This window comes from Setaria italica, chromosome V (genome assembly GCF_000263155.2).
Source record: "Setaria italica strain Yugu1 chromosome V, Setaria_italica_v2.0, whole genome shotgun sequence".
In the NCBI taxonomy this organism is placed as follows: domain Eukaryota; kingdom Viridiplantae; phylum Streptophyta; class Magnoliopsida; order Poales; family Poaceae; genus Setaria; species Setaria italica.
The window spans coordinates 44612262-44640190 of NC_028454.1; the positions used below are offsets into that span (position 1 = coordinate 44612262).

Here is a 27929-nt window from a genome sequence, read left to right on the forward strand (position 1 = left end):
CGGTGACAGATTATCACTTGGAAACCATGTTGAGTTCAGTAGCATCCCCACTATGGCGGCGTGCGCATCTGGAGTCGAAGAGACGTGCTGTGCTATCGCCAGATGCGTACGAAGCACAGGTATCGTACATATCGTCGTCCGCCGCCAGTAGGAAGATACAAGCACGCGAGAGAGTGAGTACGTCCATCGTCGTGTGATGAGCCAGGACGACGACGGCATATGTGACCATCGTCCTCCACAGCCACCGGCGCACGGTGCACGGCGCACGGGCACGTAACACGTATCAGGGGGATTCCGAGAGCGGCGCCGGTGGGCCAGGAATTATTAAGGTTGGCCTCCGGTGTCCGTCCGTGACCGCGAGCGGGCGTAGGACATCGACCCACCGTTTCGCCGGGAAGGCCGGCCGCTCCGCCGGTTTGCCCGTTCGTGGTTTCCGTCGAACTAACCATGCGTTGAACAATATCCCCCAAGGCCCCAACCCAACCCAACGCACACGGCAAAGGCCAGAAGCTGCCCCCCGGCTCGTTCCGCTCAGGCGCCAGCGCGCGCGCGGGCTAGGCGGCCACGCCAGGGCTCGTGTTTGTTGTGCCGTGTTGTGTGGCCTGGCCGCCTGGGACTGGGAGGGAGGAAGGGCCCGCTGCCAGTGCCAGTTCTAGAATGGGATGGGATCCTCCGACTCCTCGAGTCAGTCACGTGTGTGCCGTGGAGAGGACTCGCGGGAAGGCGTCCAGGTTCAGTGGATCAACAGGGCCGTGTTTAGTTGGGGAATTTGGGAGGTGCCAAATTACTGTTACAGCACTGTAGCACACTGTAGCGTTTCGTTTGTATTTGTGAATTATTGTCCAAATATTGACTAATTAGGCTCAAAAGATTCGTCTCGCAAAGTACAACAAAACTGTGCAATTAGTTTTTAATTTCATCTACATTTAGTACTCCATGCATGTACCGCAAGTTTGATGTGATGGGGAATCTTCTTTTTGCATAGTGTCAAAGTTGGGAGTTGGGAGTAACTAAACATGGCCCAGATGTTTCTTGCCTCATTTTGGGTCGTTGTGGTGGCTCTGCGTCCGCATGCATCGTTCGTCTGATCCCAATTCCAGCGGCCTCGCTTAGCTAAAACGGGCGACATGTTCGTTGTGCACCTGGACGGGGATTTGGTCCGGTGCGACATGCAAATTTGCAATGCAAGGTTGCGGATGGTGGAAAGGGATCACCGGATCAGAACAAAGAGCTTATAGTGATTAGGTTCATAGGATCACTACTTTAGATTAAAACATTGTCTAAGATCTACATCAGAGAAAACAGAGAGAGAGCGAGATGGAGGGAGAGTAGAGAGAGTAGAGATGTCAACCATCAGTCTTAATACTTGAGCTCGTCATGGAGACAGCGGCGGCGCGACGAGTGTGGTGTAGCAGGAGGCAGCGGAGCTTCCCGCCGCTAACCGCGTCTAGATTAGATCGGGCTTCCGTAGGTGGGCGAATAGGGCACGGCAGCGAACTTGGGCGTTCGTGCCCCTAGCCCCCACCTCTCCTTTTAGACGCACTGCACGATGGGGGCTCGCAACCATGGATTGGTTGTGCGCCCCTGATCAGGACGCGAGATAGGATCCGACTCGATCATTGGACTGAGTCGGGGTGGAGATCAAACTAACATTCTCCCCTTGATCTCACCTCATACTTAAACTTAGTCTTAAATTTAACTTAACACCCATTTCATCACAGATCAATGTATAGAGCATGTCTCGTCATAATAGTCAATTACTTACTATCAGATTCAACAGTTACAACACATCTTTCTATTTTGAAACAGATTCTTATTCTAGGCCCTTAGTATCCAAGAATCACAGGCTTTTCCCGTAAACCCATGCCGGCTAAGTGTTATCTGAACACACTGGGCGGTAAGCCTTTCGTGAGCGGATCCGTGAGCATTTCTTTTGTTCTTATGTATTCTAGACTTATGGTATGATTCTGGATTTTCTCTTTCATAACATAATGTGTTTGGCAGCACCACTTACCTGGGTACAAATTTCTTTAGCCATTTTGCCTGCCCAGTGGCCACATAACAAGCTACAAACTCGGCATAGATCATGGACGATGCTATAATGGTTCGCTTAGAGCTTTTCCACGATATAGTTCCACCTGCGAGAGTGAATACATAACCTAATGTGGACTTTCTATCGTCTACATCTCCCGCAAAATCTGAATATGAGTACCCTTCTATTTTAAGGGAATCGGTTCTTCTGTACGTTAACATGAGGCCTTTCATGCCTTACGTATAACGCAATGCCTTAGTTACCATTCTCCAGTGATCTATTCCTGGATTATCCTGATATCTGCCAAGTATCCCGGTAACAAAAGCTAAGTTAGGACGTGTACGTACTTGAGCATAGATTAAGCTTTCGACAGCTGAAGCATATGGAACCGCTTTCATTTGATCGATCTCATATTGGTTCCTAAGACACTGAAATTTCTCAAATCTATTGCCCTTGACTATGGAAGTAGGCGTAGGCTTACTCGCATGCATACTATACTTCTTTAGAATCTTTTCTAAATATGCCTTCTGCGATAATTCTAAAACCCCCTTTCTTCTATCTCGATGAATTTCAATTCCTAAAATGAATGAAGCTTCACCAAGATCTTTCATATCAAAGTTCGAGGATAAGAACTTCTTCGTCTTGAATAACAGACTAACATCACTACTAGCAAGTAGGATATCATCCACATAAAGGATGAGGAAAATGAATTTACCACTCTTAAACTTTGCATAAACGCAATTGTCCTCCTTATTCTCATTGAGCCCAAACTTTCTTATTATCTCATCAAACTTCAAGTACCATTGTCTGGAGGCTTGTTTTAATCCATAAATGGATTTCTTCAGGTGGCATCCCATCCGTTCTTTTCCTTCCATGACAAAATCTTTGGGTTGTGCCATGTAAATATTTTCTTCCAAATCTCCATTGAGAAAAGCCGTCTTTACATCCATCTGATGTAATTCTAAATCATAGTGCGCCACTAAAGCCATTATAATTCTAAAAGAATTCTTACATGAGGCTGGAGAAAAAGTCTCATTATATTCTATTCCTTCTCTTTGCATGAAGCCTTTTGTTACAAGTCGTGCTTTATATCTTTTGACATTTTCTTTGGAGTCACATTTTGTTTTGTAGAACCATTTACAACCTACTGTCTTGACTCATTTAGTAAATTCTTCTAAATCCTAGACTTTGTTGCTACTCATAGATCTCATTTCACCTTCCATGGCTTCAAGCCATTTCGATGAGTGAGTGCTTCTCATGGCTTCTTCAAATGAGGTGGGACCTCCCTCCATTTGAACTTCTTCACTGACATAGACTTCATGGTCATCAGGAATAGCTAACTTCCTAACTCTTTGAGACCTTCTGGGAGCCTCAACATTTGGCACATCCTCCATTTGGGGCTGTTGCAGCTCTTCCTCATGTGTGACAATAGGTTCTATAGGATCTGAAGGACATGTTCCTCATACTCATTTGTTGTTGTCACGGGAGAACTACAACAGGTGATGTAACTACAGTGTCCTGCACTATCGGTGCAGCAACAACAGGTATCGAGAAAAAAGATTCATGAATCATCGGAGTGGGTATGTGTACCCGTTTCTCCTCAAGGCTAATTTCTCGGGGTATCGTGCTCCCCCTAATCATCTCATCCTCCAAAAAGACAGCGTGTCTCGTTTCTACAAACTTAGGGGGTGTTTGGATACCCCGTGCTAAAGTTTAGCACCTGTCACATCGAATGTTTGATACTAATTAGGAGTATTAAACATAGACTAATTACAAAACTAATTACACAGATGGAGTCTAATTCGCGAGACGAATCTATTAAGCCTAATTAGTCCATGATTTGACAATGTGGTGCTACAGTAACCATTTGCTAATGATGGATTAATTAGGCTTAATAGATTCGTCTCGCGAATTAGCATAGGGGTTCTGTAATTAGTTTTGTAATTAGCTCATGTTTAGTCCTTCTAATTAGCATCCGAACATCCGATGTGACACTGCTAAAGTTTAGCACCTAGTATCCAAACACCCCCTTAGTATGTTTGCCAGGATAGTACAAACAATAACCTTTTGACTTATCTGGATAGCCAATGAAATGACAACCGATTGCCTTAGAATATAATTTTCAATATTTGGGTTAAACACTTTAGCCTCAGCTAGACAGCCCCACACACACAAATAATTAAGTGAGGTCTCTCGTCCAATTCACAACCCATACAGTGTTTTAGATAACAACTTACTGGGAACTCAATTAAGAATGTGAATTGCGGTTTTTAACGCCTCCATCCACAAACTAATCGGTAACGTGGAGTAATTTATCATACTTCTCACCATATCCATTAAGTACAGTTACGTCTTTCAGCTACTCCATTCTGCTAAGGCTCGCCCGGTGTAGAGTACTGGGCAACTATGCTATTTTCCTGTAGAAACCTTGCAAAAGGTCCAGTAACTTGGCCATATGGGGTATGTCGACCGTAGTACTCCCCCCACGATCAGATCTTACTATCTTAATCTTTAAACTATACTGATTTTCTACTTCAGACTTAAATATCTTGAATTTATCCAATGCTTCTCAACGTTCCTTAATTGGATAAATATAACCATAACGTGAATAATCATATGTGAATGTTATAAAAGAATCATAACCATCCACAGATGTCACAGGAAATGGACCACATATTTGTGTGAATTATTTCTAAAATTTCTGTGCTTTTTTTGGCGTCTTTCTTAATTTTTTTTAACAAACTTTCCCTTAGTGCAATCGATGCATTGCTCTAAATCTGAAAATTCTAAAGGTGGAAGAATTGATTCCTTAATTAACCGTTCAATTCTCCCCCTCGAAATATGGTCTAAATGATAGTGCCATAATCTCGAAGATACATCATCAATTCTTTTCCGCTTATTTGTTACATTCATAGATGAGGAGTCATTCACATTGTCAACGCTTACAACTTTCACATTCTCACAAAGTGATAACAAATAAAGCTTGTCTTGAAGGCAAGACCAACAAACTTATTATTAAACTTAATTTTATATTGTCCATCACCGAAATGACAACCAAAACTATCATTGTCCAAGCGCGATACACTTATTAAATTTCTACGCAAAGAGGGTACATGAAAAACATCTCTCAGATGAAGTACAACGCCATTTGCTAATTCTAATGGGATTTCTCCAATGGCTTCGACTTCAGCTTTGACGCCATTTGCTACTTTAATGTTTTTTTCTCCTCTTTGCAGGATCCTCCTCGTATGGAAGCCCTGTAATGAATTTGCAACATGAACAGTTCCACCTCAATCAATCCACCAGGTAGATTTTGCACAACTTAAATACAAGTTCTCATCTTCAAATGTAATAAGGTCCTTACCTCTCTTACACAGAAACTTTAAGAATTCTACACAATTCTTCTGGTAGTGTCCTTTCTTCTTGCACCACTTGCAAGTGTTCTTATCCACTACCTCTTCATAGTTTGATCTTTGATAGTGATCATTTAGTGGAGCCTTTTCATGTGTCTTAGAAGAAAAGGTATTATTCCACTAAGGTTTTCCTTGTAGCTTAGAATTACTATTCTGATAATTTCTCTTTTTATTTTGGCTCAGGTAATTGATAGAATCATCATATGAGCCCTTAAGTCTTTTCTTCTTCCTGCACACACATGGCAATCATCTTCTCAATGCCCCACTTTTTTGGCTGTGAGTTGTAATTAATAGCAAAAGCCTCAAACTCCTTGAGTAGGGAGGCAAAGATCAAATGGACTACGAACTGATCTTTGAGCTCCATGTCCATAGGCTTAAGCTTGGAAGCCATGTTGCTCATTCTCAATATGTGCTTCCTTATTCCACCACCAGTATACTTCATAGTAACAAGCCTCTTAATAAGAGTACTTGCATAAGCTTTTGAAGAGCTAGTAAAGTGACTCTCCACCTTTCTCAGGTACTCCTTGATGGTGGTACACTCTGGGATTGCACCTTATTGCCTCCAAAATGGAGCTCTTAATCACCATCATGCACTTTCTGTTTGACTGATGCTACTTCACACGATCAAGATCGTACTACATTCTAATTGGTGCATGATCACGCACCGGAGCGTTGAAATCATCTCCGCTCTCATTCTCAGCCCTCACAGGGTCCTCAGGAGCTATGGGACAGGGATCAGTCAGTGCAAGATCAATATCCGACAGCGCAAGCGCTATTTCAATCTTCTCTCACTATAAGCCATAATTCCCTCCACTGAGAGGCTCTATAGACGAGATGTAACTCAAAGAATTGCCTGCAAATAAAATTCATAAAGATTTGAGTTAATTCAACGTTGGTCAAATTAAAACATAAAACTTCTCATTATTAATTCCATATCACCATTGAGTAGAAATAGAATCAACAATGATAAAATAAAACTTACCAGTACAATAATTTTATCAACAACGTTGGTCAGTAGATAAAATTATCATACTCAGAAAAAATACTTATTTTCTAATTAAATTTTCCCATTGGTTCCAATTTAATTAGAGAAATAGACTAAAAAACTTCATCTTAATGTATAAATTGGCAAAATAAAGCAAAAAAAATTCAACTTAACTTAAACTTAATACAGCGGAAGTTTAAACTTAATTTGTGAATTTTACCCACAGGAAAACTCCTTAAAACTAATTTTATTTGAGCCACTAATTCAATTTCCAGGAAAAATGCTAAAAATGCTAGAAAAAAATAGGGGCTCAATCTTCTCTGCTCTTTCGGCCCGAGTGAGGAAGCAACCCATCGCGCGCCGTCGAACGGCGGCCCAGCTTCCCCTACTCCGGCCTGCTACTTCTCTTGCTAGCCCAAACAACAATACGGCTCGGCCTGTGACCGCAGGAGCGCGCGCGGTGCCTCCCAGGCCACAACCTAGGCCTGGGCCGGCAAAGCCACCTCCCGCTTGTTCCAAATCCCGGCAAGTGATCTACACCGTCGGATCGAAATCGACAGCTGTCCAGCACTTTCGTGGGATCAAAACCCACGAGTCGCTCGGCACCGGCCAAACCCTAGTCATTTTGCTCCCTTCCTCCTCCTCTTTCAGTGCCGCCACACGAGCGAGTGCTGAGCGGCAGAGCCAAGCGGGGCGGGCGAGCGAGCGGCGTGACGCCTGGCCCGAGGCTTCCCCTCGGCAGGCCCATCTGCGGCGCCATTGTAGCTCCTTCCGCCGGTGGGTGACCACGAGTGATGGCGCCGCTGCCAGTCCCCTCGCCGGCGCGCGCGCTCAACCTAGGGTTAGCGCGTCGCCGTCGAGTGGTCCAGCGTCGGTGCCCTGGGTACCTGCCGCGCGTCTCCCTTCTTCTTCCTGGAGGGCAGAGTGGATCCGGTAAGGTTCTGTCCTTTTTCTCACGGATTCTTCCTCTTCTTAGGGTTAGGGTTTCTTCTTGCTACTGGCGGCCGTTGGTCCGAGATCCGGCGGTTGTCGCCTTGGGTCTTGCGGCGGAGCGCCGCCAGCGGTCGTCAGTGGATCCAGCGGTAGCCGCTTTTGAAAAAAAAAATGCTGAAATTTCTGATTCATCTCCTTCTAAATGTTTCGATTCAAAACCTTCTTTCCCCGACTAGATGTATACACTAAAACTGCTCTGATACCATTGATAGGTTCATAGGATCACAACTAGCGGATCAACAACTTAAACTTTAGATTAAAACATTGTCTAAGATCTACATCAGAGAAAACAAAAGGAGAGAACGAGAGGGAGAGTAGAGATGTCAACCATCGGTCTTAGTGCTTGAGCTCGCCATGGAGACGGCAGCGGCGACGACGACGCGGCGAGTGCGGTGTAGCAGGAGGTGGTAGAGCTTCCCGCCGCTAACAGTGAATAGATTAGATCAGGTTTCTGTAGGTGGGCGAGTAGGGCATGGTAGCGACCTTGGGCGTTCGTGCCCCCAGCCCCCACCTCTCCTTTTATATGCGCTGCGCGATGGAGGTCCGCAATCATGGATTGGTTGCGCGTCTCCGATCAGGGCACGAGATTGGATCGGACTCGATCGTTGGACCGAGTCGGGGTGGAGATCAAACTAACATATAGCAGTGCCGTTGATGAACGCATGCAATTGTGCGCGGCGACGAAGAGTTGTCAAATGTGCAGTGGATATTATCGCCAGCTAATGGCACGGATTAAGTTGGGCAAAACCTTATCTGGTGGGCGAAAAGCGAGCAGCAATGATGCATCCGTAGCATAGCATTGTGGCCAGTGGCTCGTCAGTGAATGGCGACTTGCATTGCGCATCATGCATGTACGTATAGTCGTATTGTGCACGACCCAATTGCCCACGTTCTCATCACGAGATTATGCTACTACTCCAAGCATTGCTACAATAATGCACGGGAACCTGTGCAACGAAATCTGGGACGCTGTCGCATTTCCAATGCGTTTTTGCCGCCTGTTCAGACAGACGCGCGCGCGATAGGCAAGCATGGATGATGGATCTCAGGTCGGCCGGAACAGTCGTCGGTGCCCCGCGCGGCCGCGAAGAGGTAGCCTCCTCGTCAAGCTCCGGCAGGTCCCAGCCAGCGAGCATTTGACGTGAGAGTCACGCTCACAGCCTGACACGCTAACGTTACGACGACGACCTTATCTAGCTATCTACAGACTACAGGCGGCAGCAGGAAACTGTCCACGTACGTAATGAATCACGCCGCGTGATCACGGCGATTATCTTTTTCCCTCCATCGATCCCCATCTGATCTGCGTCGTAATCAACACGCGTGTGCACGCTAACCCCAAGTCAAACAAGCCGTCAAACGAGTCTGCTGTGTGTATGTTGCTCGGCAGTGACATGTCTGAGCTAGGAGCTAACATAACATAATCAAGTTTCTATATGGTTCGTGTCACCGTTCTGGATGGATGGGCAAAAAAACTTGAAAAATTGGATCGTAAGAATTTAATTATTGAATGTGGATTGTGCTATAACTTCTGTAAGTCTAGCACATACAATATGTAATTTGGCATTGCTGATGAAATAGTTATAACTTTTGGCTTTTTAAATAAAAATACTTATTATGTTAAGGTGGGGAAGGAGCACTTGTTAGGCCAGTCTCACTGCACAGTTTCATTATATTGTTACAAAGACCGAGAATTTGATAACTAAGCCTGGTTGGGTGTCATGGAAACGAAACTCCTCTCTCATCGATGTCCTCGTAGTGAACTTGTCAAGTAAGCAAACATATTGACATGGCATGAAATTTAATACTAATAAAATTTCTATGGAACTCTATCAAGACTGGCCTTATGCATTTAAAATTGTTTAAAATTCATACCCTGCATGCTCTCACAATCTCACTACTCGTCACTTTTTCGAAAAAAAAATCTCACTACTCGTCTACTCTTAGGTTTTCTGAAATATATATAATCACTGCACGCACCTTTGGGAGTCCTTTTTGTAATTAAATGTGCATTATTGCATACTTCGATGTGTAGCGAGGGCATACACTGATATGACATCCAAGTTCAGCGTGCATGCATGTCAGCATGTGTTAGCCATTCATGCGCATACTGTTGTTAATATGATCCTGATGATTATACGCATTTTCCCTGACCACAAAGCATGTGTTTTATCCGGCATTATTTCCTGATCCCGACGATCAGCGTGTGTCAAGCTCCAATTAGGTATGCAAAAAAAAGACTTCAATTATAGAACCTAAAGTATGGTTGCGGATTGGAGTAGTGGGGACATTATACATTTATGTATATAAAAAAATGGAAATGGTTATCATGATACTGTCCCCCAGCAGCAGACTGCTCGGTCCTTTTCCATTTCCATTCGGATCAGATATGATCCTCTCCTTCTGGTTGGACTTTGCAAAAGGAAACTACATGCAGCACTAGCATTGATCATGAAGTGGCCAACGTGTAAAGTGAACATTGCAAGGATAATGTGTCGCTTGCATTCTGTCTAGTTTATTTGATTCGGGATCAAGCATCGAGCCCCGATTGCACCGGTAATATAATTTCTCCCTTTTGAAAAAAAAATCAAATCAAATCCCTTCACCTTGGTCTCAGAAAAAAGGAGGCGTCTGTCTCCAAAAACTTATAACTGATTTGTAATGCGCCTGTTATATATCTATGTTCAAAACCTAATAAAAATTTGAAATTCATATGGTCTAGACGTTTCTGAAGGGACTGTTGATAAAAAATAAAAGTAGTCAGGCATCATCTGTTATTTTGGACTCATCAACATCAACCAGTACAATGATAGAGAGAAAGAAAGAGATATGTACATACCCCGCCCCCCCACCTCCAGTTCCATCAAACAGTTGTTGTAACAGATTTACAAGATCATTAGCAGATCCATACACTTTTTATTTATTAGTAGTTAATTCCTGGCCGTGCAATTATTCAGTTGTTTAAGTGTATACAGCGTGCGTCCACAGGCCTAATTGATACATTTCTTTGATTTTGATGGGGTTGGATTTCGGCTTCTGTTCCTTTAGATCTGTGTGCAGATGTATCTCCACCACGAACATTATCTATGATAAAGATGTGAGCTTTAATTTTCTAGCCTACTGCTGATATGATCTTGTATGAGTACTGCACCTACGTCTCATTCATACAGTAGCCTGCTCCAGCAGGCCAGTTGTTTGTCATCAGCATCATGCGAACCATCTCCCGGGCTGAATAACCACATGCTGCAGTCAGAAAACAGTTAATCGGATTAGAGATTCAGAGATAAACGCGCAGCTGCAGCAATAGTGGAAGAAGAAGAAGAAGAAGACCGCAGCGCTGATGGAGCGCGCGGCGACTTCCGTGAAGAATTGGAGAACTTGCATGGCGATGATCACCTTGATCTGCGTCCGGTTGTAGCAGGTGTAGGTGACGTGGATGAGGCCGTCGCCGCTAGCTGGTGATGACGGTCGGGTACGAGAACTCCATGCCCGTGGTGTCCTCGATCCAGCGTGAGGACGCCCTCCTTCCACGAGTCGCCGCCGTCGTCGGAGACGGCCACCAGCTTGAGCTGCCCCCTGGAGCGGGCGTTGTACGCGAGCACGAGACCACCGCCGCGCGTCCTGGTCCCGTCGATGCCCGAGTTGGGGTTGGGCAGGGCGGTGGGAGCGGCCAGGTGGCGCCGCCGTCCTTGGACTCGGCCGTGTAGACCCTGCCGAGGCCGGTGAAGGAGCGCATGAGCACGCGCAGGGTGCCGCTGGTGCTGGTGGCGTAGGGCGGTAGGGGTACGGCTGGATCACGCCCTTCACGTCGATCGGCTCGTGCCGCCGCCACGACCGCCCGTAGTCTCCCGTCACCTGCGAGAGAGAAATCACCCGATCGGATATTCGGATCACTCGGTCGTTCGCGCGCTACCGGCGGGGCCGGCGGCGGAGGCGAGGCCGGCAGCCCCCCGGCCGTCGTGGGGCGCTGCTGGTCGGTCAGGCTTCCCTCCATCGTGGGCCGAGATAGGGTTTATTGGGCTTTGTGTGGCTGAGCTCGGCAAGGCCGGCTTTTTGGTTTAATAAGGCCTTCGTGCATGGGCCGGGCACAAAAGAGAGTTCCCCACGAGTTCCACAGCTCTACTACACCGAGTCACCGACGAGCCGCACTGCAGTCGTCCGTCGCTCAACAGGAGTGGCTGCACGGTCACAAACACGTGCATGAGATGCATTGCTTTGTTGCTGACTTGCTGATAGACGAGAGACCGCAGTTCAAATCTGAATCATAAAAAGGTGGAAAAGGTCCAAATTGCTCCGGTGTAGCAGGCCGGACGTCGGCCGCGGCGGCGAGCACAGGCCGACGAGGAGCAAGATGAGCTTGAGGCAAAGCTGAACAAAGTTGACCACACCGACCGTCCTCAAGGTCTGTCATGTATTAGTAGTATATATGCACGGCAAATATGGATTTTGGATTTTTGGCGTTGTTTGGTCTGTAAGCTTCCAACAATATGGAAATCACGGCGTTACGTTGTTCAAATTCGAACACGATTGAGTACGCATGTTCTGCTCAAACTCTATCTCAGTCAGTCGCCGCGAAGGAAGTTTGGCTGTTCAACGATTGGGGACGAAACCACGGCGTTGTTCAGATTCGAACACGATTGAGCACAGCAAACCTGATTGCATGGCAATACCGATAAAAGCGAGCAATGTCACCGCCGGCAATACGCCACAGGCAACTCCACACTAGCTAGCCATTGGGAAAAAGGAAACATGGGAAGAGACGAGCAGTGGTGTCGAGCAGAAGCTCCTCCAGGGCCCAGGGCCCAGTACGGTGCCGTGTAATCCGTATACCATATCCGTTTAGTTCCAAGTTCCAACAAACACAGCCGGACGTCCACCAGTTTTGTTGGTCAGAAACAACAACCCCTCGCGGCGGCCTGGCGTCATGCCGTCATAGCCCACGAGGAACCGGCCCCACCACCTCACGAGCAGCCCGCCGTCTACGCGGCAGCACCACGCCACGCGACCATGCCCCGCCGGCCGACGTGTCATCCGCCCGCCTCCCGCTCGTCCCTATCCCATGCATCCCCACCCCCGCGCGGCGCCACCTCGGGACGCGCAGTTCACGCACCCACTGCGCGCCGCGTTTGGCCTCACCCGCCCGTGGCCGTGCCCTTCCAAGCAGCCGAAGCTCCCCCGCTATATAACGGCGGCGGCATCGTGCACTGCTCTGGCGTCACTCGATCATCCACAAAGCACAAGCTGTCACAAACTCGAAACCACACTTAGCTATCAGTGATGATAAGAAAGTACGGTGGTGCCATGGCTCCTCTTCTTGGCGCTTGCTGCATCCTGCTCGCCGTCGTCATGCTCGTGGCCGCGGCGCCGTCCGCGCGCGCCGACGACGAGCCGAGCGGGAGCGGGGCGCGCATCCGGAAGCCGAGCGGCGAGTGGCGCGGGAGGAAGGTGGGGGCGAGGACGGAGGTGCGGGACGTGGAGGGGGACGAGGAGGTGCAGGAGCTCGGCCGGTTCTCCGTCGCCGAGTACAACCGGCGGCGCGTCGGCGGCGGCGGCAGGCTCGAGTTCGCCAGGGTGGTCGCGGCGCAGCGGCAGGTGGTGTCGGGGCTCAAGTACTACCTCCGCGTCGCCGCGGAGGAGGAGGGTGGCGCGGAGAACGCCGGCAGCGGCGAGGGCGAGCGCGTGTTCGACGCCGTCGTCGTCGTCAAGCCCTGGCTCGAGTCGCGCACCCTGCTCAGGTTCGCGCCGGCTGCCCCGAAGTAGGTGTGGCGGCACCGATCGAGAGTGTGTGCGTCTGTGACTTTGGCCGGTCTGCTTTCTCGCAGACTTTGGTGAGCGAATAAAAGTCTTGTTTTTGTAAGGGTAGCAGAGAGTGAAGACCACAATAACTTTGCGCTGCCGTAGATGGTCTGAGTCTGAAGGCTATTGTACAGAGAGATGAGAGTGACAATAAAATGCTGTTCTGAATCAGAATTGTATCTATCTGTGCTCATTGATCCAAATCAGTGATGACCTGGGGCCATTTGCCTACACAACTTTGTGCTAGCTTGGAACCCATGGATCAACATTGCCACCGTCTTACTGCAGAACCAGATCTAGCTGTGCCTCGGCAAGCAAAGGTCACGCGGCGGCCATCGTGCACGTTTGTACTGTCTGCTTAAGAAGTCAGCTGGTTTTGATGAGTCACGGTCCACACAGCAAGAATGGATAGCTGCATCACGTTTGCATTGCCATGTTTCCACCTTTTTCGATGCGACATGGAGTCTTTTTTTACCAAGGTTGTTGTAAATCGCGGGCTATAGAATTTAGCGGAGTGTAAAAAAAAAAGAGCTATAGACGCTATAACGCAGCTATAGCCTTTAGTGGTATGAAAAAATCAGCAAAATTTAGACTTTAGTGGTATGAAAAAATCAGCAAAATTTAGACTTTAGTGGTATGAAAAAATCAGCAAAATTTAGATGTAAACGTTATCGATTTCATGAATTCCAGCTCATATTTCCTAAGTACATGCAAGCATTAATGAAAACGTAAACAAATAGATCGCAATTCACAAGATAAGTCATATATTCATAATTTACAACCATAGCGGCGGCTATTGAATTTAGCGAGGCTATTTCATGATATACAGGCATTAACGGTAATATTTGCAATATCGTGGCGGTACCTATCTTAAAAAGTTATAGCGGACTATTTGCAACATTGTTGTTTACCCGAAAGGCTGCTCAGTTAAACCGTACACGCATGTAAATACTCTCTTTGTAAGCAATAAACAAAACCCATCATCAGTGTGGGGGGAAAAAAGGCGGCCATACGTTTTGTCAACATGTTTTTGTTCCGCTTGCGGCTTACCGGAAACGCTTCGCCTGCTCGTCACCTCGTCGGCACTCGGCAAGCTACGCCGGACAGCTGCAGAATCCACGTGAAGCCTCCTTGCAGCGAGCGCCAAAGGCGCTGCATGCTCGGCTATTCCACCAGCCGCAGCATGGTTCCAAGCGGTGGTGCAGGTGGGCACCTTGTTTCTACACGTCATACTGTCTTGTGCTCCTAGTCAGCTATGAAGCATCGCAAAGCTGACGAAATGGCATGGATCTTCCTTTAACGATTTGTTACTTTGCAAAATTGTCTATAGTTTATCAATCAATCAAGTAAACTAAATTATGTAACTTATGCAGTTGTCTTCGTTTTTCTTAAAGCTAGGCTCTGTTAGTCACTGTGAAGGGTCCATATGAGCGCATTCCGATCAAACTATGGACATGTTCTCAGTCTCATCAAAATGGGCGCCACAAATTTCGACTTCTGTTATGGCCTGTCATCCGTTTCGGAACCACCTCATATAAGCTGCCTCACTTATCAACTCACCGTAAAAGTTTGCTACCCAGTTTTTGACGAGCTTTTGCAGGTTCTGTTAGTCAACTATGATACCCACCTTACGCAAGGCGAGCAAGCAACGCTGGACTTCAGTAGTTTTGCTTTGTCCAACGTGCCTCTGCTCAGCTACAAACCTACTCGACCTTGTTTTTGCAAGTGATGCGCGCCGGAAAGGCAATGAAACTGGCGAGACCAGGTTCGCCGCTTCGTCGAAGAGAGCGATAACCTGCAACAACAGTGAAAGCCTACAGATCGTTGCAGATGGAGCAGACGTCACGCAGGCCCAGCACCATCAGTTCCCGACAAGTGCCATCAGCTGCCTGATTGAGAAGGAAGCACCGCGTGCTCCTCCAGCTCGGGCACGAAGGCAATCTGCACGTCTCGTTCAAAAGTTAGTGCTAGCAAAACTGTGAAATCAACACATCAGAAGCACCAGCACCAAAATGATGCCAAACAGCCAGCCATTCACACCAGCCCTAACTTCCACCTTGCAACAACACATCAGAAGTACAGGTTTCTGAGGGACATGCACATTGCTCTCTTTAGTGAGTTGGTAAGTCCATGAATATGTCCAATGCTCCACTCCGCGTTAAGAGCAGCCTAATGTTGTTATTGCCCCTTTTGTTGTTGTTGCATATGTACTGCACAGTATGGGTCTAACTTCTTCACCAGTGTAATAGGCAGCTCTCCTGCTCGTTCCTTTCAAGAAAAAAGAAGGCTAATGTTCACTACAGTACTAGAGAGCTCTCAATAGGACCACCATAATAGAATATTAGTCGGATTTCCCTAGGAGCCCAAGCCCACACACTCGTTTTGCATAAAACACATCAGGTTAGTTTTGTTCCCCAAGATTTTGGTACGGGTATGCCTGTCAGTTCAAGCGTTAAGACTGAAGAAAGGTTTTTATTACCTTTTACCTCTATAAGCAGGGTCCAGGTCCTCTTAGGCCTTAGCTGTGGCTGAGGCCTCAGATGAAATCGCCTCCCATATGACCAACTCTATATACTTACCTCTTATGATATTTACAGCACATGATCGTAAACTGTGTTTATTGGTCAAAGGCAAACTGGTTATCGTCTTCTACCACTTTAAAATGTTGAGGGTGGCTACCAGAGCAATATAGATGCCACATTTTCAAATATGCCCTGTCCAGATTCTTTACCTGCAAAATTTTAAACCAAGGTGAAATTGCTAACTCTGGAAAGGTAAGGTATGCAGCAGAAACAAAACTGAAATGTTACCCATCGAGATGTATCAAACAAAGGACAGGTCATCCGAACAGCCTTGAGCCTGTTTGTAAGAGCTTGAAGTTTTGATGGATTCGTGGCTAGAAATACGGCCCTCTCCTCGTATTCTGTCAGGCTGAATAATAGCAAATATTAGTTATAACAAAAAGAATTCAACGATAAGAGGAAAAAAGTACATGTTCTTAGCTGAGAAGTCTAACCTATCGACTATTATTTCTTCCCCGACCCCCGTAGCTAGACAGAGGGAACCTGCAACCCTTGTTGCCATTTTCTCCAGAGGAAGAGTAATCATTGGGAGGCCAGCCCATAATACATCTGTACCAGTAGTGTGGCCATTACACAGCGGGCTGTTCATCCAGCGATGGCAAAGTCAGAGCTTCACGAAGAAAAGCAAAAAAGTGAGCAATAATATTTATCATAAGCAAGTGTGGATGGTTACGTGTCAAGAAAGAGATCCGCCAAGGTACTTCGCCTTATATGCTCATTTTTTGCGGCGACATCTGTAAATATAATTTGGTCCGCTCTTATCCTATTGAAATCGCATCTGCCAAAAGTGCAAAGTTAGGAAAACATAGATATGCAAGCGAATGTGCACAAGTGAGAGGACAGGGGTGGACTATTACATGCACGCAATCTCATCTCTCCAGCAGCTGGAAACCTCAAGAGCCAAAGGACACTGTTTGGCACACGCTTCAGAATATTGCACCTGAGTCAGCAATAAATACTTCTGATGAACACGCTTGATTAGTACGGTGCTACTAGAGTTTCTTTTTGAGGATGCAACAGAGGGCATATCTGAACTACTTATTGATCATGTAAAAAACAACAAAAGCCTTCTACGTGATGTCAGGGAGAATAGTAGTTAGTACTAGAATTGTTGGAAGAAACAAAGTCATATTTTTGTATCAGAACATTTTAATCCTGACTATCTAAATATTTTTTGAATATGTGAATATTATGTATGCAAATTAATCTAAAAACACTTCCTTAGTTTAGTTGGTTTAAAGTTACCTTTGTGGACCATGTCAACATCCAAAACATCACCTTTTGGTGACATATCATAATAGTTACTCTTTGATATTGGTATAATATCTCCATGAAATGCATATTAGCAGTAAGACATTAATGGATTTACCAGGTGTTGAATATATCTGGATCCATCTTGTAGAGCTGGTTGAAGCATGCAAAAATAAATTTGTCCTCTGGCAGGCCATAGTCAGCGCGTTTGTGCGGGCAAACAGGATCAATTACGTCTTGATTTTTCTATGACAAAGCAATCAGCATTATGAATATAAACCAGAATACAGAGACAAATCTTATTGCATTTAGTTGTTTCATATGTGGCATAAACCCTAGTTTGGTTCTCCAGTATTACTTTATCTTGTGAATCATTTTGGAAATAAATATAAATGGAAGCAAAGAGGAAATCTGCTCTCTCAAAAGCTGGAGGACCAAAGCAACTTTTACCTGATATGTATGACACAATACATACCTGTTTATAATCATTTACAAAGTAACAGTGAGGAAGGTGGACAAGCTTTTCTGAGTATATATGAGAATATTTTAACGGAGAGACAAACTGCCAGAGCAACAAGTTTAAATTAATATGCAGGCTAAGAAAGAACTTGCCATTTAAATAAGACAGGGCATAGAACTTCAATATTTTTACCTCATCAGTAATCAAATAATCAATATAGCTTGCACCAGTAGTTGCAGGAAATCCCATGTAAGAAACCTGGATTGGTGCTGGTTGCATGGCGAAAATTTCATTGCGTGCACCCTGAAAAACATACAATTTTTTGTGTAAAAGTAAAAAAAGCACATAGAAAAACAAATGGATGCCATTACTTCACTAGAAACAGAAACTATCCAGAAAATATGCAGCACAGGAGAACCAGATTACACAGATTTAAAGTTGCAGGGATAAGAAAAATTATCATTTACAAAGTAGTAGTGCACAAAATTAACAGTTGAGTAGCTGAATAGTTCACAATTCTAATGCTATGCTTTAGAATTAAGTATACAAATTGACTACTAAAGTTCATGCATTTCCAATATTAGTCTTGAGGCCTGGTGTCAGGAACTGAAATAGTGAAGTACATTTAGGATTCTTATTACACGGCATACACAAATGGAAACTGGACCAATTTGGGGGGAAGAAAGCCAATGGATCAGATACAAATAAAACTTTGAATAAAAAAGTCATTATTTACATTAAATTATGGAATATATAGTACCTTTGTATATCCATTAAGATTTATAAGAATTTGTATCTTATCTTCATTGATAACTTTAGCAATCATATCAGATGACATCGCTGACACATCAATGAAGTGCTCTGCTTCACCCTTAATACGTTGCCTCCATTCAGTGCCATCATCTTGGCTCAGAGCATAACAGAAAACCTGAAGAATTTTCATAAATAACTATTACCCCCTTCAACAGAATTACGATAAATATATCAAAATGGCAGAGCAAATAAGCGAGCAACCTCTACAATGTCGTTATTGTGCATTCCAAATACAGATCCCATCAGATGAGATAGAGGATGATTGCCGAAGTCACTACTCACATATCTAAAAAAACAAATGAACAAACAGGATTTTGTCAGGGAGCAACAACTTGTAAGTTAAAGCAATCTGTAGCAACGGTAGATAATGTACCCAATCCTAAGGCGAGAAGTTTTGTCATCAGCCTTGATAGGAGCACAAGAGGGGTGTGAGAATGCAGGAAGCCCAAAACGTGATGCAACCAAAGAGTAATGATCTGCATATTTTTTACTAAAACAAAAAAAAGTCAAGACATTGTGCTCCAATAAGTAGCTATTGAATTACCATTGATTACAGAGGTCAGTACAGAAACAGAACCTGATCTCCAGTGCAAGAGTTGGATCAATCGGGAATGCCATAGCATGGAATGGTTGTACACTTGGGAGAAGAGACATCTGGAAATGACCGAATAAGAATGACAGCTATTAAGAACGCGTATAGATGGAGAACAGGTAAACAAGGAAGATGTAAAAGGCTCATGCCTTTATTTGCTGCCTGATAATCCCCTCTACCTTGATGAAATTCTCTTCTCTCTCATCCCAATCACATACGCACTGCAAAAATTGTGAATCAAGCAAAATAAACTTGATTGACTCAGGCTTCATGTTAATAAGAATCCTAGCCTAGGTGCTACGAAAATCATTTTGAACTCACAAATCAAGTCCCACTCTGATTTAAAGTTAGTAAAACACCAAAAGTTCAGAGGGTGAATCAAAATAAGTTTTAATTTCCGCTAATGTAGAATTTAGTTCCTGTTTATCATATAGAACTGGAGATTGCTTATGCCAGATTAAGAGAGTTTGATGTGGCAAACATTTTACCACACCTGTAGAGTGTGCAAGAGATTACAGGTAACTTCTGGAAAATCTGGGCGTAACAGCAAGGCCTGCTTGTAACTGATAATTGCCAAATCCATTAGGCCCCTGTAAATGATGATACAAGATGACAGCATATAAGGACGATGTAGTAAGACTCAGTTGGCTTAAGTGCAATTTCCCATTGCAGTAGTTGAGATAGGAAATGCATTTACGTGTCTTTATACGCATATGCCAAATTTGCATGAGCTTCAGCCATGGTTGGTCTAATTGCAGCAGCCCGCAAATAGTCTTGAATTGCTTCACTGACTCTGCCTGCTTCTTTCAATGTATTCCCTCTATTCACAAGACCGTCGGCAGTCAAAGGATCAACACGGAGTACTTCATTATAACATGCTATGGCATTAGCATAGTTTCCCTAATTCAACAATGAGGAAAATATTGTCATTCTAGGTGCAAGCTATTATGTACACACAAAGATAATGATGAAGAATTGTAAATTAAACAAAAGTATGTGTCCAAAATAGTTAGTTGGCAGAATGCAGCAGTTCAATAACGCAAGTACCTGTTGTTTGTAAATCATCGCTAAGTTGTTGTAAGGTGCAGACAATCCAGTGGTAACTGTAAGCGCTGCCATGAAATGTGAAGCCGCTATGTCCAGCATGCTCCTGCAAGTACTTCCAAGATATAACTCTCTTTTTTAAAACGAACTGAGCAGGAGAGCTAATGATTATATTGATAAAGAAAAAGTCCCAAGATATAACTCTCGCACAATCCAAATAAATGATCCACAAACTTATAAACCCACCTCTCCATATAAACGTTCCCAAGGTTTGTCAGAGCTTGTGGGTGATTAGGTTGAAGAACAAGGCATGTCTGCAAACATCAAAATGCCCGACAGACCAAATTTACATTAGGATTAAAAAAGATGAAAACATAAAGAAAAATTAGAGAAGTTTATGGCAACCTGGTAGCAACCGATTGCCTCATCGCATCTTCCAGATCCTTTTAAAGCATTTCCCTTCCAGTGGAATACAGTACATATTAAGTGTCATGCTTTGCGATCAAAAGAAGCGAGGGTCTAACAGCATAGCTGAATGCCAAAAACGAACCAGATTGTTATAAGCTTCAACATATGACGGATTGCAGGTAGTGGCATGTCTATAACTTAAAATTGCTAAGTCCAGTTGACCTTGTTCATAGTAGGCATCACCAAGATTACCTGCAAACACAGAACATGGTCAGGACAAACTCATACATCATGACAGAGCCACAAGTCTGGCTTTCGATGCAGCAAACAATCTGTAACTAACTGATAACAGCGACATCCTAAGAAATAATCCTTGCATCCACACAAATAATAATATCACATTGTTATGTAGAGTAATTATGATTATCCCAGAAGTCAAGTTACAGTTGGGAATCTATGGTTAACTTGTTTTTTTTCTTAGATAACATAAACCAGAGGTAAATCTACACTCACCATAAGCCATTGCATTTTGTGGGCATGCCTGTGCTGCATTTTGGTAGCATACAATTGCATCCTGACACATTCCAACAGCCTAAAAAGCAATGCTTCCCACAAAGATGTCAGAAAGATATTTCCACATAAAACCATCGTTGAAGATAGACGGAATGGTACCTTGTAAAGATTTCCCAAGTTCATATGGGCATCATGAAATGCCGGCTTGAATTTGATTGCTTCCTGATAATGTAGTAAAACTTAAGAGAGTCAGAATGAGAATGTGGTTGCACTGGTAATTTTCTGAAGAAACGAAAGGTGTCAGTTACACCAAAAGAGCATTAGGAAAAAAAACTGAAGTATCTAACACAAGAACCCTCATGCTTAGGAACTCCGGAATAATTATATTATTTGTTGTTTCTTGGTGAAGTTATGAATCACGACAAAACAGCGATATGTAGTTCTTAAGGAGAGATATGTGGCCAAGCATCTACAAACAAGAAGCAATGTCAAGTCAGTGCAAATTACACACCTTATAGTAGAGAACTGCCTTATTGAAATCTCCCCATTGCGTGAAAAGTCCAGCAATATTATGCCACGCAGTTGCACAACTAGGTGCTATGCTTACAGCCTCTCTAAAGCAATTGTATGCCTGCACAAGTCGCATAAAAACATCCAAATCATGGTTCGTACCAGTACAAATGCCATGTTTGTTTGATCAACATGAAGTAGTGTTACAAAGGATCTTAATTTAAGGAAAAATAACAGGCGAAGTGTGTAATTTTCGTATGGGACTAGAACTGTGGAGATAAAATCAGCAACAAACAGGGCCAGTTTAAGTTGGTTGAAGTCGCTACAATGTAAATAGTTCTAAAATGGTGTAGTTGTCATGTCAATTTCAGCCATAATTTGTCAAAATGATGATAAATATGTTTATTTACCAAGAAAACAATGTCAGGGCAGCCTCCAGGTTCCATAAGAAATGAATAAAATAGCTCATTTATCAATACACAACAACAATAAACTTGGTATGAAATGAACACAATTGCATGGTTACTAAAAGGAAAATCACTTATAACAGGAAATCCCATGGGATACTTGGATACGATGCCTGTTTTATTGTACAGAGACATCAAATTCGATACAGACTGGTTAATAATGCCATGGACAGCAGATAAGGTTTTGTTTCCCTACTTACATCTCTGCATGATCCTTGTGCCTTCAACACATCACCAAGATTGCAATAGGCATCAACCTAGATTTGCAATGTAGTTAATCAAAACCTCCAGAAGGCCAAGTTAAGTTTGAAGATTTGATTCATTAGCATCTAATTAATAAAAACAATTGTTAATTACCAAACGAGGATTTAGTGCAAGCGCCTGATGGCAATATTTGGTTGCTTCGACGAGATTTCCTTTTCGAGTATAAGCATTTGCCAAGTTTGAGAATGCGTCAGCAAAGCTGGGTCGCAGCTACAGAATTATAATTTAGCATTAGTCTGAAAGTTCAAAAAAAAACTTAGTGAAAAAAGTTAAAGATACTGTATGCAGTGACAACAAAGACACCCCCGTCACTGACACAGTGACACATAGAAGCCAAAATCTAAATCTCATGGCAGGGAAGATCCTGCCCCATTTCAGCTTCAGCCATCAGATAGTACACTTACCTGAATTGCATGCTTATAGTACTGGATGGCACGATCCATGTCGCCTTTCTCCTGCAATAGACAATAGAACTGAAAATGTATTAAGCCATGCAAACAATAACACCGCACTTTCCACCAATAATTTCCTGAGGAAATGGCATCACCCTCCATGCATTAGCCATGTTGTTGAAGCACTCAGGGAAATTGGGCTGGATTGCCACAGCCTCCTCGTTCTTCGCGATGCACATGTCAAACTCCCGCAGCTAAACATTTTTTATAAGAAACAAAATCAATACAGCTCCCCAAGCCACAGAATATCAGCAATGAGGCCGAATTTCGCCCGCAAACCTGATAATACACGGCGCCGAGAAGCAGAAGGTTCTCCAAGCGCCTCGGGTTCTCCCTGTACACCGCATTGCTCTGCTCAAGCGCTGCTCTGTAATCCCCTGCGTTGTAACTCTGTTGCGCGATCTCGAGGCGCGTGCCTTCGTCAACTGAACCTCAACCAAAACACAACGGATCATTTTCCACCACGAAATTTCGATCGAACTGAATTGTTGATAGAACAGGGGAGGGTTTCAGGTCCGAACCTTGGAGGGGGTTCAGCAGCAGAGCATCGATCGCCGCGCCGAGCTGCTGCGGCCGCGGATGTATAGGAGGGAGCGGGTAGGGCCCGCGCAGTTCCTCCGCGGCGGCCACGGCGCCACCGCAAATGGAGAGCATCGCCGCCAACGGCGATCGGTGGCCCGAGGCTTCTATAAACAAGGCCGCCAAACCCTAACCCGCCGCCACACCGCGCGGCGCCGAGCTTCCGCGTGCCAGGTGGGGTGGGAGGAGTGAGAGTGGAGGGGATGGCTCACGCACGCGTTTCGGCTTCTTTCGGGGGAGGATGGTGGCTTTTCTCGGACGCGTCGCGTTCGTGGGGGAGAATTTGGGGAACGCGTGGGGTATTTGTAGGTGAGGCCGGTCGCCGCTGGGATTGGAAATCGGGTGGGCGCGGGAGCTGATAGCTCGGAGTTGTCTGTTGGCGCCGTGCGGGGGTTTGAAGCCGTTGGATTGGATTCCGGGGGTCTGGTATGAACGACGGGATGTGTCATGCAATGAGCTGGGCCAGTGGAGGCCATTGCTTGTCTGGTGGGCTGGGCGCATTCTGTCCCAGTCAGCATCCATTGGGCCTATAGATAGTCCACTTCATCCTCTCGGAAAAGAACAAGTCCAAATTCGATGGCCGAGATGACAAACGAAATTGATGGGCTATAGTTGCCACTTTGAGCCCATCATAGCTAGTTTAGTTTTTCCGGTTCAGCTGCTCTTTTTTCCTTCACAAACTGAGGCTCATTTGGGCTTTTGGGGCTGCTTTTGCTTCCCAAAAGCCCAAAGCCAACCAAAAGACACAAGGAGGCAGCGTGACTTTATCTAAAAGTAACTTTCTTTGTAGTAGGAATGTCACAGCCAGTTCAAACTTGCTTTCACTAGTTGTGGGAGGAGAAACTTCAGTTTATTTACTCGCCTGCCACTCCTAAATAGAGAATACCGGTTCGATTCCCTATCCGACCACGCCCTGACAGAAAAGGAAGCTCGCGAGGTCGTTCCATCGCCAATCGCGAGGTCGGTCCACTGCCGCCGCCGTGGTCTCCTCCGCCACCGTGGGCGCGGGCGCAGGTGACCTCCACCACGGCGAGCTCCTCTGCCGCCGCGCAGGCTCCTCCGGCGCGAGCCTCCTCCGTCGTCGCAAGCTCCTTCACCGCGAGCCCCGCGTGGATCTACCCCGACGAGGAGGCGTCGCGCCCAGGCCGGCAAGGTCCGGTCGGTGCACCTAGGCCGGTGAGCCCCCGGCCACCACTGCTCCTTCACGCCTTGGCCAGTGAGAGGAAGAAGAAGAGGCTGACGAGCAGGGTCAGCTCATCAGTGAGAGAGGGAGAGAGTTGAACGGGGAGGGCTGTGGATGACACGTGGAGTCCACTTAAATATTTTCTCAAAAGCCCCAGTTGCCCAACCAAATAGTTTTCGACTTTCTCACAGCTCACACCTCACAACAGCTTTTCTGCAGTCCACAGCTATTTTTTCAAAAATCATAGCTCAACCAAACACATCCTAGACCACTTTGACTTTGGTCTGCACCGTTTCTTCTCACCTTGATGAGGGTGATCGTGCACCGGCATAGGCTTTAGATGCATCTATCACCCGTCTTTATAGCTGAAGTGCATATCTAGTTCCATAAACGCGCTACGGTGTACAGCATGTGTAAGGACCCGCGTACTTGTGCTGGGTTTATTTCAGGTTAATGCCAAAGCTGGTTATTGATTTGCAGTACCTGCAGGCTTCCCTTTTATGGCGGCAAATGTTGCTTAGATGTCATGGTATTTCGGAAGCTATAACGTACAATAAGCAACAATGCTAACATCATTTTCATCCGGGCCTAGATGCTCGGTTACACGCTAGGCCACCTGAACTGCCAGGTGTAGGCTGTAGCCCAGTGTAGGCTAACCCAGATTCTCTCTGGTCTCTACGAGCTGCTGCGGTCCTGTGCAGTGTGCACGTCGTCAGCCCCCTGAAGTAGCTCTGTACTAGAGCCGCTCCAAGCCCCTGCTCGCCCGGCTGAGCCGTCGACCCTCACCTCAATCAGGCGGCCACGACGCCACAGCACCTGCCGCTGCCGGGGCGCAGCGCAAGCGCAGGGACCTCTCAAATCGGTTAGTCCCGTCGCCAACCCGGCCGATACGATGCGTCGTGGGTGTGCCCCGGGACTCTTGTCACCGTGTCACGTCCCCGTGCCGCGCTTCCGCTAGCTCCCACTCCCACTCCCAAGTCCCACCCAACTGCGAACCCAGCCACGCCGCGCCCGCCCCGCCTCGCGAGTTCACGCCCGCGCGCGCGCTCCGGTGCCGGCTCCGTGGCCTCTTCCCTGCCCAGCCCGAGAGCGGAGTACATCGCCGTCCGGGGCTTGATGACCCCGTGCGCGCGCGCGCCCCGCGGCCGTGCGGGGAGGACCCGGGACCGCGCGGGAGGAAGGAACAACCCAACCCAACCGGTGCGCGAGGCGGCCGCGGACGCAGAGCTCGTCGTCGTCGCCTCTTTTTCGCACGGGAGCGGCGGGGGCTGATCGCTCGCAAGCCGCACGGCATGATTGCGTGGGTCGCGCGCGGGGGACCGCGGGGGTCGTAGCGTACCGCGCCGCGTCGCCGTCCGGCCCCGTCCGGCGTCCGCACCCTTTTCCATTGCCAGTGCTCGGTACCAACAGTAACAGAGCATCGTCAGGGATCGGGCGGCAGGGCAGACCCAGGCCTCCGCGTACATTTACGTTGCTCCGATACACGGGGGCGGACATTGTCCCTGAGGCGTGGTGACACGCACACATGGTGGCCGGGCGGGGGGGCCACGGGCGGGCGCAGCCGGGCTGACAGGCACATACCAACGCACGCAAGCCACTGGAACAGGAGTGGCCCTCCTGCGGGCTCCTGTTCTGTTCCTCATCTCGCCGGCCTCACCCCCAAGATAGATAGGGGCCCTGTCGAGCTACCTCTCACCCCCGCAGGGGCTCCCTGCGCCATAGAAATCTCACAAGGAAATCACAGCAGATGAGCATGGTGTGTCCTCCTCCATTCCGGACGGCCTGTCAATACTTCTCTCTCTCTCTCTCTCTCTCTCTCTCTCTCTCTCTCTCTCTCTCTCTCTCTGTGTGTGTGTGTGTGTGTGTGTGTGTGTGTGTGTGTGTGGTTGCACAACAGCACAAGGTCAGGCAGGCTGGCCTTGACTGCGAGTAACTGTACTCGTACGGCGGTGTGGACTGGGTATTTGGGTTTGGACGCAATGATCGGCCTCTGTACCTGTCCGATGAGCGAGCGGAGCGACGAGTCTGCACCTGCCGATGGGGATTTGCGGCAACGCCGACGGGCCACCAGCCGCGGGGCGGGGAGCGGCGGCGACTGTGCCTGTGCTGTGCGCGCCCCCTCCTCGCCTGCGTGCTTGCTTGTGTCGGGTGGGGAATGAGATGGCGCGCGCGGGCGGGCGGGCGGGCGGGAGGGATTAGGAGGGGGATCCCCATCACGCCAACCGCGAGCCAGTGCTGGTCTGGTACTCTCTGCTATGGCTTTGGTTGGGTTGCAGCAAGTAGGACTAGATACCCTGTTAACTTTAGCTTATGTCACATCCAATGTTTGATACTAATTAGAAATATTAAATATAGTTTAATTGCAAAATTAATTACACAGATAGAGTCTAATTCGCGAGACGATCTATTAAACCTAATTAGTCCATGATTGACAATGTGGTGCTACAGTAACTGTTTGCTAACGATGGATTAATTAGCCTTAATAGATTCATCTCGCGAATTAGACTCCATCTGTGCAATAGTTTTATAATTAGCTCATGCTTAATCCTTCTAATCAGCATCCGAACATTCGATATGACCCTGCTAAAGTTTGACATCTCGTATCCAAACAACCCCTAAAGCAGCAGGGCTCTCCTCTCCAACCTGAACCTGACAATGCCCTCTTCCCTAACCTGAACCTGACAATGCCCTCTTCCCTAATGTCATGTGGGGGCAGCCACACTAATCATGTTTCAGTTCCAGAGTGCGCAATGCAAAGAGCAAAGTAGAATGAACGGGCCTGTGTGTGTGTCGCTCGGTGTTTAGATTCCTTTTCTTTCTTTCCGGTGAAAAACTCTCTGTAGGGCAGGCTGCAGGTCAACAATGGCTTCGCTTTGATCTCGCCGCTCATGATTGCGTGGCCGATGATGCAAAAGCTGGGACGGACACGGACAGTTCAAGCGCCTTTCTTTTGCATGTATGCAGGTGAGAAAGATTCAGAATCGATGGCTTCAGAAAAGCTGCCCAGCATTTCGCTCATGCCAATGCAGTCTCCAGCCAGTCTGCTGGTGCCATCGATCACCTCTGATCGAAAGGACTCACTCAGGGTGTCAGCAGGTGAAGCTGCCGTATGATACTGCCGGTATGAACGGTGTAAACTAGCAACGGATTTGTTTGCGATGCTGACAGTGACGCCATGCATCTAGGGTTGTACTTAGCTCAAGAATTCAGCTCGTACCGTGGAGGGCACGGACCTTAAATTTTTCCAGGAATATGGTGTCCAGATCTGGGCCAGCTGGTGATACACATATCTCTCTTACATAAGTATAAGGCGTTTGACTTGCGGCTGTGGTTGCGATCGCATCACATCCCTCCCCCCCCCCCCAACCCCCCCGGAAAGCGAAAATTTCCGCGGAGGGGGAGCCAATTATCTTTCCTTCCAAACTTAAAAAAAAATAAGGCCCCCTCCCATTTGGGCCTTCTCTCCCCCCTCGGGGAAGGGGAAGAACAAAAAGGGGCATACCCCCCCCCTTGACCGGTTACCGGGACCCGAAAAACTTGCCCCCGTATCAATTTTTTCGGGGACGGGGAAAAAATCTTTTTTTAAAAAAAA

General features: G+C 46.6%; 2 protein-coding genes across 4 annotated transcripts; one reads left to right on the top strand and one right to left on the bottom strand.

The window, feature by feature from the left end:
• The first annotated feature begins 12547 nt into the window (after positions 1-12547).
• On the top strand, positions 12548-13400 carry LOC101783397 (cysteine proteinase inhibitor 4). The gene has a single exon (XM_004970979.3). The coding sequence runs from the start codon at positions 12701-12703 to the stop codon at positions 13181-13183; it is 483 nt and encodes a 160-aa protein (XP_004971036.1). The 5' UTR covers positions 12548-12700; the 3' UTR covers positions 13184-13400.
• Positions 13401-13962: 562 nt separating this feature from the next.
• Positions 13963-23852, bottom strand: LOC101783798 (probable UDP-N-acetylglucosamine--peptide N-acetylglucosaminyltransferase SEC). Of its 3 annotated transcripts, XM_004970980.4 has the most exons (28): positions 23097-23849; positions 22855-23000; positions 22671-22769; positions 22528-22578; positions 22217-22333; positions 22060-22116; positions 21394-21513; positions 21042-21104; positions 20883-20961; positions 20512-20621; positions 20367-20420; positions 20208-20275; positions 19965-20067; positions 19615-19817; positions 19411-19507; positions 19067-19138; positions 18903-18979; positions 18699-18815; positions 18527-18611; positions 18273-18440; positions 17705-17815; positions 17528-17614; positions 17171-17298; positions 16643-16741; positions 16475-16564; positions 16236-16382; positions 16030-16150; positions 13963-15950 (listed from the first exon to the last, which is right to left on the bottom strand). In XM_004970980.4, the coding sequence occupies exons 1-28, from the start codon at positions 23227-23229 to the stop codon at positions 15837-15839; spliced, it is 2916 nt and encodes a 971-aa protein (XP_004971037.1). In that variant the 5' UTR covers positions 23230-23849; the 3' UTR covers positions 13963-15836. The 3 variants fall into 3 exon arrangements, 1 of the variants encoding a protein (XP_004971037.1); XR_002677864.1 differs by lacking the exons at positions 13963-15950; positions 16030-16150 and having other exon boundaries at positions 16243-16382; positions 16475-16579; positions 16659-16741; positions 22528-22596; positions 23097-23852; XR_002677865.1 differs by lacking the exons at positions 13963-15950; positions 16030-16150 and having other exon boundaries at positions 16243-16382; positions 16475-16579; positions 16659-16741; positions 23097-23851.
• Between the last annotated feature and the right edge of the window lie 4077 nt (positions 23853-27929).